This window comes from Nanorana parkeri, unplaced genomic scaffold (genome assembly GCF_000935625.1).
Source record: "Nanorana parkeri isolate BGI_ZX_2015 unplaced genomic scaffold, ASM93562v1 scaffold265, whole genome shotgun sequence".
NCBI lineage: Eukaryota > Metazoa > Chordata > Amphibia > Anura > Dicroglossidae > Nanorana > Nanorana parkeri.
The window spans coordinates 1-10,555 of NW_017306533.1; the positions used below are offsets into that span (position 1 = coordinate 1).

The window sequence follows — 10,555 nt, forward strand, 5'->3', positions numbered from 1 at the left end:
TCTTCCCTCTTCTCCCCCCCTAGCCGCCTTCTGCCTCTTCCTTCTTCTCCTCCCCTACCCGCTTTCTGCCTCTTCCCCCTTCTCCTCCCCTACCCGCTTTCTGCCTCTTCCCCCTTCTCCTCCCCTAACCGCCTTCTACCTCTTTATTCTTCTCCTCCCCTACCTGCCTTCTGCCTCTTCCCTCTTCTCCTCCCCTACCCGCTTTCTGCCTCTTCCCCCTTCTCCTCCCCTACCCGCTTTCTGCCTCTTCCCCCTTCTCCTTCCTTACCCGCTTTCTGCCTCTTCCCCCTTCTCCTCCCCTACCCGCTTTCTGCCTCTTCCCACTTCTCCTCCCCTACCTGCTTTCTGCCACTTCCCCCTTCTCCTCCCCTACCCGCTTTCTGCCTCTTACCCCTTCTCCTCCCCTACCCGCTTTCTGCCTCTTCCCCTTCTCCTCCCCTACCCGCTTTCTGCCTCTTCCCCTTCTCATTATTCTTCACATTCATTCCTATATGTCTAACATGACGTGTTGGTGGGTCTTAGGGAGACAGAAGAGCTGAGGAAAGTCTTCTGGTTCTTGGTGAGACATTTGCTGAGACATGTTCAGTCACAATGGCCGCCTGACACTACGTAATGGAAGGCACACAGAGAGAACAGACAATACATTTCACTCTACATATAGAACTCTCATATCTGATACATTATATATCTTTCCTCACTCACCGGTCACTCTCATGGTCTCCTCTCTTTGGTCTCGGAGATTTGTTGCAGGGTGGAAGGTTCTACAGATATAGGTCACTCCGTCATCGTCTGTCACGGTTGCTTTCATGGTCAGAGCGCTGAGAACACTATAAGATTTATCCTCATGTTCATCTCCCTTTAGATTGTGTGAATATTTCTCATTGTGAGTGGTGGAGCCCGCAGGAGTCCATGTTACCAGTTCGGTCTCTTGCTGGTTCCGGTCCTTCTTCAGCCAGGTGATGGTCAAAGCTCGCGGTTTGAATGCGTTGATTGGACAGGTCAGAGTCACCTGCTCATCATGGATGACACGGCCCGGGGCCATGACCGATAACAGTTTAGGGGAAACTAGAAGAAAATGAAATACCAGGTTTGACTTTGTGCTCCTTATTCCAGTCACATGTCCATAGCAACCAATCCTACAAATCTATTCATTCCTCTCTCTAAACCACCTTGGATTGATGGCTCTGATTGGCCAGACATCATGTGACCCCACTTTGTTGTCTGGTTGTATTTCACCTCCCCCCATATTTAAAGCCGGTGTAGGTATGTAGTATTTTTCCAAGTTTTGTGTTTTTGGGATCTTGTAGTGAGCTTTGGCCAGCTTAGCCGTGTGTCTGTTCTGCAATCGCGGCGCGTATTACCGCAGTCACTTACCGCAATGAGCTGATTCCAACCGGGTGTGCTAGAGCTATCATTCTGTGTAAGGGATGTTTAATACTTCAGCCAATCAGCAGGTTTGGTGGGCCTGACCCTAACCCTAGGCATGCTGGGAGTGGTATTCAATATCTTAGGCTCTTCCAGGCCCTTTGAGGATGTTGCTGTAACACCTTTCTCATCCTAGACCTTAGAACCCGGAATGCTGGAAGGATCTCCCCCCACGGGAGGACCCCTCGAAGATGCTGGCTGCCATTAGACATGTAAGCCAGCAAAAAAATGGTTTTGTTTTGTTTTGGATGTTTCGTTATTTGGTTTTTCGGGTTTCAGGTCTGAAAGTCAATTCGTTTCGGCATTTGGATTCAGATTAATCCAAATTTCATTAATTTTGGATGAGTTAAATGATCATTACCAAATAAAATTTGTTGCAGAAAAGTGTCATCATATGTTTACTTTCTTTTTAATTTCTTACACCACAAACAAAACAAAAACAGCGTGGGGTCCCCCCTCCTAAATCATACCAGACCCTTTAGGTCTGGTAGGAATTTTAAGGGGATCCCCAAGGTTCAGTGTTGTTAGTGGTGTCCCCCAAGGTTCAGTGTTATTAGTGGTGTCCCCCAAGGTTCAGTGTTGTTAGTGGTGTCCCCCAAGGTTCAGTGTTGTTAGTGGTGTCCCTCCAAGGTTCAGTGTTATTAGTGGTGTCCCCCAAGGTTCAGTGTTGTTAGTGGTGTCCCTCCAAGGCTCAGTGTTATTAGTGGTGTCCCCCCAAGGTTCAGTGTTATTAGTGGCGTCCCCCAAGGCTCAGTGTTATTAGGGGTGTCCCCCCAAGGTTCAGTGTTGTTAGTGGTGTCCCCCAAGGTTCAGTGTTATTAGTGGTGTCCCCCAAGGTTCAGTGTTGTTAGTGGTGTCCCCCAAGGTTCAGTGTTATTAGTGGTGTCCCCCTAGGTCCAGTGTTATTAGTGGTGTCCCCCAAGGCTCAGTGTTATTAGCGGTGTCCCCCCAAGGTTCAGTGTTATTAGTGGTGTTCCCCCAAGGTTCAGTGTTGTTAGTGGTGTCCCTCCAAGGCTCAGTGTTATTAGTGGTGTCCCCCAAGGTCCAGTGTTATTAGTGGTGTCCCCCAAGGCTCAGTGTTATTAGCGGTGTCCCCCCAAGGTTCAGTGTTATTAGTGGTGTCCCCCAAGGTCCAGTGTTATTAGTGGTGTCCCCCAAGGCTCAGTGTTATTAGCGGTGTCCCCCCAAGGTTCAGTGTTATTAGTGGTGTCCCCCAAGGGTCAGTGTTGTTAGTGGTGTCCCCCCAAGGTTCAGTGTTGTTAGCGTTGTCCCCCCAAGGTTTAGTGTTAGTGGTGTCTCCCCAAGGTTCAGTGTTGGTAGTGGTGTCCCCCAAGGTTCAGTGTTATTAGTGGTGTCCCCCAAGGGTCAGTGTTGGGCCTCTTACTGTTTAATCTGTTTATAAATGACATAGAATTGGGGATTAGAAGTCCTATTTCTGTGTTTGCAGGTGACGCAAGTTACGTAGTGGAATTCAGTCTTTACAGCAGGGGCGCCCACAATTTTTCGTCTGGAGATTTACTCCAAAACACCTGTATTCAGGGGCGGGAGGGGGCGTGGCGGTGCATTGAAGTCAATGGCACTGCAGCCATGCCCCTTGCCCCCAGTGCGATTGCCCGCACCCAGAACCCAGGCACATTAGTGCCTTCGTCCCAGTCCAGTGCGATCAGCAAAATGCTGCGAGCACTATTTTTGCAGATCACACTGGACTGGATTGCAGTCACTAATGTGCCTGCGTTCCGGGGCGGGGGGCATGGCTGCAGTGCCATTGACTTCAATGCACCGCCACGCCCCCTCCCACCCCTGAACGCAGGGAGTCGGCCGGCTTACATTCCTAGAGGCCCCGGCATCCTGTCCTCCCGTGGTGCTCGTGTGGCCGACGTTGCACATGGGGTGTCCCGCCCCTTTCCATCTGCAGCGTCTGACACATTCAGCCGGCAGCCACACGATCACCGCGGGAGCATAGCCGTAGCCACCTCCTTTTGCACCTGAGGCAACAAAAAAAACTCCACCCCAACAGGCGTTCGACGTCACCCAGCGCCCCGCCTCCAGGATTTTGTTTTACTTTTTACTATTTTTTATTTAATTTTTAATGTTTTTTATTTACATTTTTTTTAACTGTTGGGGGCTTCGGGGAAATATTGGGGGTCTAAACTGCCTTTCTGCAGCATCTGTTCTAAATGAATGGAAAGTACAGAGGCTCCTCCCCATTCATTCAGAAAATATTTACTATCATCCAGTTTCTGAATGGGGAGGAGCCTCTGTACTGAGTGCTTCTCCCCATTGAGAAACCCATGAATGAACAGGAAGTGATGTAAATCACATCCTGTTCATTCATAACTGAGAACACATAGTACTATGTGTCCCCAGTTATTTACAAACACTGGAGTGATCAGCTGATCGCTCCGGTGTTTGCCCTGCACAGAGGATTGGAGCACATCACTGATATGTACCGATCCTCTGCCGTTTGGCCACGCACAGGGGGGCTCAGTTTCTCCTCTGGATCCCCCCTGCTCTCCTGGGCAGAGGCAGCAGGGAATCCGAGGAGAAGTAAAAGAAGCACTTCACCCGCGGGGGGGGGCGGAGGATGGAGCCGCTGTCACAGAACTAAGGCCGAGCGGTGAGGGGAGAGAGAGGCGTCGGCTGTCAGAACCTGTGACAGAGGCTCCGTCCTCTGACACACACACACACACCCGCCGGCAGCAGCAGATCTTTGGGCATAGCATTCTGTTGTACAGAGTGCAGGGGTCAGGAGCGTAAAGTACAGAGCGCAGGGGTCAGGAGCGTAAAGTACAGAGTGCAGGGGTCAGGAGCGTAAAGTACAGAGTGCAGGGGTCAGGAGCGTAAAGTACAGAGCGCAGGAGTCAGGAGCGTAAAGTACAGAGAGCAGGGGTCAGGAGCGTAAAGTACGGAGCGCAGGGGTCAGGAGCGTAAAGTACAGAGCGCAGGGGTCAGGAGCGTAAATTACGGAGCGCAGGAGTCAGGAGCGTAAAGTACAGAGCACAGGGGCCAGGAGCGTAAAGTACAGAGTGCAGGGGTCAGGAGCATAAAGTACAGAGTGCAGGGGGTCAGGAGCATAAAGTACAAAGCGCTGGGGTCAGGAGCGTAAAGTACGGAGCGCAGGGGTCAGGAGCGTAAAGTACAGAGTGCAGAGGTCAGGAGCTTAAAGTACAGAGCGCAGGGGTCAGGAGCGTAAAGTACGGAGCGCAGGGGTCAGGAGCGTAAAGTACGGGGCGCAGGGGTCAGGAGCGTAAAGTACAGAGCACAGAGGTCAGGAGCGTAAAGTACGGAGCGCAGGGGTCGGGAGCGTAAAGTACAGAGTACAGGGGTCAGGATCGTAAAGTACAGAGTGCAGGGGTCAAGAGTGTAAAGTACAGAGCGCAGGGGTCAGGAGCGTAAAGTACAGAGCGCAGGGGTCAGGAGCGTAAAGTACAGAGCGCAGGGGTCAGGAGCGTAAAGTACGGAGCGCAGGGGTCAGGAGCGTAAAGTACAGCGCGTAGGGGTCAGGGGTGTAATGTAGAGTACTCGCACCCACATACATACATTCCACCGAGCAGACTCAGTACCTGGCTGAGCTAAGCGTTCTCTCAGCTTGGCTGACTTTCACTTACAGATGAATGCGATGGAGCAATATTAGGTTTACATATTAGAGATTGGGAGGCAGAGTAGATACAACCTTCCTGCTGTCTCCTGTCCTCTCCTCTCCTGGCTGTCTCCTGTCCTCTCCTCTCCTGGCTGTCTCCTGTCCTCTCCTCTCCTGGCTGTCTCATGTGCTCTGCTGTCCTAGAAGGCTGTCTCCTGTCCTCTCCTCTCCTGGCTGTCTCCTGTCCTCTCCTCTCCTGGCTGTCTCCTGTCCTCTCCTCTCCTGGCTGTCTCCTGTCCTCTCCTCATGCTGTCCCAGGACATGCTCTGGAGACTGATACGGGGGGACAGTAATGCTGCAGCACATCTACTGACAGTTGGGGGTATTTTATGGACATGTGATAAGGAGGTGCAGCTCAATATGCCCCCCACATGAAAACATTGCACTCTGGGCACCTGGCCCGTTCTGCCCACCCCTTGTTCCGGGAACTGTACACCCTTTCCTGTTTATAGTGTCTGAAGTCTGCAACTTAAAGAGGAACTCCAGGAATTTCAAGTTAACCCTTGCAGTGGGGCCACCCTCACACTGCAAGGGGTAACTGCTCGTTTTGGTCTATAAAGAAAATATACTTACCTGGTCTTCAATCCCATCTGGCTGCTAGACCGATCCCTGTAGCCTTTTCATTCCCCCAAGCTCCAGCAGTCTGAGCCCCGCTGACGTCATCACATCTATGGAAGGTCCATTCACTTGCAGTAGATGTGAGGATGCCGAGGGATATTCCACAACCCGAACAAAAGGAGAGAGGGGTGAGTGGTCACCACTGCATGATCGAGGATTGTGTGCGTTCATCTTCTTTATTCTGTTCCCTAGTCCAAAACGGGCAGTTAACCCTTTTAGTGCGGGGATAGTCCCACTGCAAGGATTAACTTGTGAAATTCCTGGAGATCCGCTTTAATTAAACTGCCAACTGACCTCCATTGAGGACCAACTCAGAGACTGTCCCCTCCATTACAGCCACTCTACTTCCAGTGACCATTGTACAAGCAGTGGACAGAGAGGTCTGTGGTGGCTTCTCACACCGAGGATGGCCCTCATCTTAGATGACATCTCACCCGGTTATGTCCATCCTCAGTGTTTGTCTCCTTTCCTGAAAAAATACAATCAATAGTAAAGAGTCTCACCTCCTATAACGCTGAGTGTCCTGAGTACCGAGGCCGGAGATGTCAGTGCCGGGTGTGTAACATGTACAGATAATTCCGCTCCATTATCCAGCTCATAGCTGGGAGTTATGTGAAGAGTACACTGACAGGTGAATGTACCAAGCCTCTTCTTACTGATACGAGGCTCCACCTCCAGCTGTAGAGGTCCGTCCTCGTGTCCTGCAGACCCATTCATCAGTGGTCTTCCCTGCTCCACATCTACACGCCCATCACCCCCTCCACCATCATCTCTGCTCATTGTGACCGGAGCCGGGTGACCTCCAGATTTCCAGGTGTAGATGGTCCTCCTCTTCTCCTCCCCAGATCTTCTAATACACACAGAGAGTTCTATGGCGTTGGGTCGGAAGTTCATAATCTGACAAGTCAGAGTCGTCCTGTTCATGTCAATCAGCTTATCATTTCCGGTGATCTCTGACAGAGTGGGAGGATCTGGAAGAGGAAATCATTGTATAGATTATTACATTGTGTCCCCGGACAATGGATATGACATCTCTGCTGGACTCTGCACACAGGACTCCTCTGTACTCATTGCTTATTTCCGGGAACAATCCCGGCACAGACAGTACAACACGGCACTCAGACTCCGGATGATGAGGTCACAGTGCACATTCCTTACCTTTCTTCATAAATCTGACGTAGAGGAACCCAAATATTCCCAGAAATCCTGCAATTAGAAGTGTCCCAAGCACAGCTCCTATAACGGCTCCTCTGTTGTCTTCTCTCTCTGTAATAATGAAGAACAAAATATCATCCGGATGTAGAAATGTTCCCAAACATGAAAATGATTGCCGGCTGATAATATCTGAACCGAGTGGTATCACCACAGATACACCCAACCCTGCCAGACACCCTACAGGACTATGTATGAAGGTGTCTGAGGGAAGGACGGCTCCCGCCATGTGAATAGAGCAGCAGACTCTTCCTTGTCACCCAGATGATAAAACTCTCCGTAGATTGGACTATGTGCTGTGTGAGCGTCAGGAAGTTTAGGACAGACTTTGGGTAGATATAGTGGAGGACAAATTCCATGTCATAGAAATATTAAGTGGAATAGAGAAGTGACGGCAACATACACACAGACCTCCAGAAGATGCTTCCAGAAGTGAATGGTGGAGTGATGGCTGACACATTTCCAGGGGCACTCCAGCACCACGGATAGAGGCGGAAGGATGGAGAAGATGGGTCTCCTAATGACACTAATGTTGATAATGGGGACCTGTTCCTCTGTGCTCATTCTTCCATAGCAGGGAGTTGTCAGGGTTTAGTTCCGGGGTGGCATCTCATGGTGTTTAGAGTCCGGACACTTCACCCAACCAAACATCTAATCTGCTATGTGACAGACGGGTAGTGGTAGTCACCCTGAAATCTATGGTACGTATTGTAATATAATAACAGATATTACTGACCTGTCACTGTGAGGGTGAAATTCCTGGACAGCTCATTCTGGAGGGATCGGTGGGTGATAAGACAGGAATAAGTGTTCCCATCATCCTCTATCTTGGGGTTCAGGGTCAGTAGGCTTGTCACATTGAATGTCCCATCTGAATTCTCCAGCACACTCTTCGCACAGGTCCAGATGTCTAGGAGCTCACACTCAGAGGATCCCTTACGATACTGAGCCCAGCGGATGGAAACATCTTTTGGATAAAAATTGTGGACGTCACACGTCATTGTCTTCTCCGTCCCCAGCTCGATGGTTCGATTGGACGGTGTCACCTCAGCTGATGGAGGAACTGTGTAGAGAATTATCATCATTGTGATGCAGCAAAGACAGAAATCACATTCACAGATTGTGCCGCTTATAACACTCGGTAGGGATCAGCGTGCTGTATATAAATTGCTGCCCTGTAAAGGTGGAGGAGATGGAAGTGACCCGGGAGACACCTCCAGTCAGTAGATGTAATCATCTAGTCTATCACAGCTGCCACTAGAGAGGACATTTCCTCTGGGAGAGATTCCTCAGGAGCGCTGAGTTACTGAAGGACGAGGAAAGTTCACTTCAATTTCACAATTGTATAAAACACAAATCCCCGTTTACAGACATCCCAACCTGCAAAAACTCATTTCAGGGAGGTGTCCTTTTTTTTCTTTCACAAACTTTTTATTACATTTTCCAAACATGCAGAACATAACGTACAGCAAGGTTACTGTGCTGATGCAGCAGCGGTAACAGTTAAAGGCAAGGATGACATGAACAAAACATAAATGGGAACATAGTGAAATTGGTGGAGCAGATGGTCCAAACCTTCTCCTAAAGAAAGCCAGCGTGTAGGACAATGCCTTTGTACTCTCTGCTGGGCAACATTGCAGAACTCTTGAAACTGTTTTAGGTCTTCTCTTCTCTTAGAACTTTTCTCAAAGTAGTAATAGATGTCAATGAGCAGTTCTTCAGGTGACATTGAGAGCTCCTTAGCCGCAGTTTTGGCACAAATGTTGACCAGGTGACTTGGACAGCCAATATGAGCGGCCGGTGCTTTCACTCTTGACAATAGAGAGTTGTTTTTGCCAATCATAACATTGCAATTATCACTGCTAAACCCGACACAATTAGACCACTCAAGGTCTTTGTCATGCATGGATGATGCAATGGAGTTGAATATGTTTTCAGCTGTGGCATCATTGCACACCGGAATGTCTACAAATCCAACTGTCACCTTATCCTGTGTTTCATTATAGTACCTGACTATGGCACATTCCTTCTCACACATGATATCACTGCTTTTGTCAACCAAAATACTATATGGTCTTTTTTCTATCCTAATGAACTCGTACATTTCCTCTGAACATTCGGGTTCCAGTGCCATGTTCACGATAGCTGCGGTCTTTGTTGCTGAACAGGCAAAGTTTTTTGCTATTTCTGAATCAGGAAACATTTTCCTGCATAGCTGGCCTGTGTGCTTACACACCTGGAATGGCAGGTTATGCTCCACAACGAAGGATGTAAAGCATACCTCAGCTCTAGTGACCTTCTCTGTCAGACTTTGGTTTTCTGCTGAAAAGAATTGTGAAATACTTGAGCAGCCTTCCCTGCGCTTAGCCTCCCTGATATGCAGAGGTCCCTAAAAGAAATAAAAGCATAAGGTGTACCCTCTTTATATTGTGTTATGTAATAGGTTACATACATACTTTGTTTTTGTGATTGCCCCTAATCTAAGTCGGGCCATACACCTATTTCTTTTCATTCAACCCGCGGGCTGAAGGAACAAAATAGACCCGATTCTTCCATCAACACTAACAGCATGTCGATCAAGTAATCCCGCTGTTAGCATTTTATTCTTGCCGCCGACACCTGTCAGAATACCCGACAAGAGCGGGCAGCTCATTGGCTGCTGGCTCTGATCGATCAAAGATTTTCCAGCCGGCTCCTTCGATCAGCTGATCGAGGAATGCCGATCGAAAGGGGGCCGACAGCCCGACACGCTGTGCGAATTCCAGCTGGTTCCTCAAAAAACAGCCACAATATGAACAGTGTATGGGCACCATAAGTCTTGTATGCAGAAAATCTGTAACAATAAAATATGTACTTAGGGGTCTATTCACTAAGCTGCCGTAGGCAGCCGAGTGAATGACCGACCTGAAGTGAAGTGAGCCGAATAGTGTTCGGCTATTCACTTCAGGCTGGTACGGCTGATTTCAGCCGTATATCGGCTTGCTTCACATGGCTTCGGGTTAGCCGAACATGCTCAGCATGTTCGGCCGACCCAAAGTGCAGAAGGAGTTCGACTCAGCCGATCTAACATCTGGATCGGTTTAGCCGACCCTCCAGCAGGCTACTCACTGCTGTTCGGTCTATTCTTATAGATGCTGAACAGCAGTGAGTGAATAGCTGAATACCGCTGAGCAGCATTCGGCTCGGCTGTTCTGCTCGGTCCCTGTGGAGAAAGGAGCACCGAGGCAAGCCAGGACATGTCTGCTGCTTCTCTCCATTGTAGCCTCTCCAGAACAAAGGACACATGAGGGGAGGGGGTTAGTTGCTCAGAGAGAATACACAGAGGCAAATCACACGGAACCCGGCGTGCGGGGTGTTTATTGGGGAATTCAGGTATACAAAGCAAGGTACAAAGGCCGGGGTTAGGTCCTGGGGGGTTGCAGGCCACGGGGAGGGTCCACCCAGAAAGTAGGCAACGGGCCAAGGAAGGAGTAGATCCAGAGTCACAAGGCTAGTAGTCCAGGGGTCAGAGGTGCAGCAAGAGGTAATCCAACAGGTAACAAGGCACCGTGTGAGTACATCCAGTACGGGTAGAACAACAGATCCCAGCAGTCCTCACAGCAGCAGTGGAGCAGAACCTGGAAGGGTTAAGTCCGTATCCCTTGAATCCACAGACAGAGA

The 10,555-nt window shown here is 49.6% G+C and overlaps 1 protein-coding gene across 1 annotated transcript; it reads right to left on the bottom strand.

The window, feature by feature from the left end:
• Positions 1–702: 702 nt before the first annotated feature.
• On the bottom strand, positions 703–9,029 carry LOC108787494 (the record flags this gene model as incomplete). Its single annotated transcript, XM_018557068.1, has 5 exons — positions 8,471–9,029; positions 7,632–7,958; positions 6,842–6,949; positions 6,175–6,654; positions 703–1,065 (listed from the first exon to the last, which is right to left on the bottom strand). Coding segments are annotated over exons 1-5 (1,837 nt in total), but the record flags the coding sequence as incomplete, so codon positions are not given.
• Between the last annotated feature and the right edge of the window lie 1,526 nt (positions 9,030–10,555).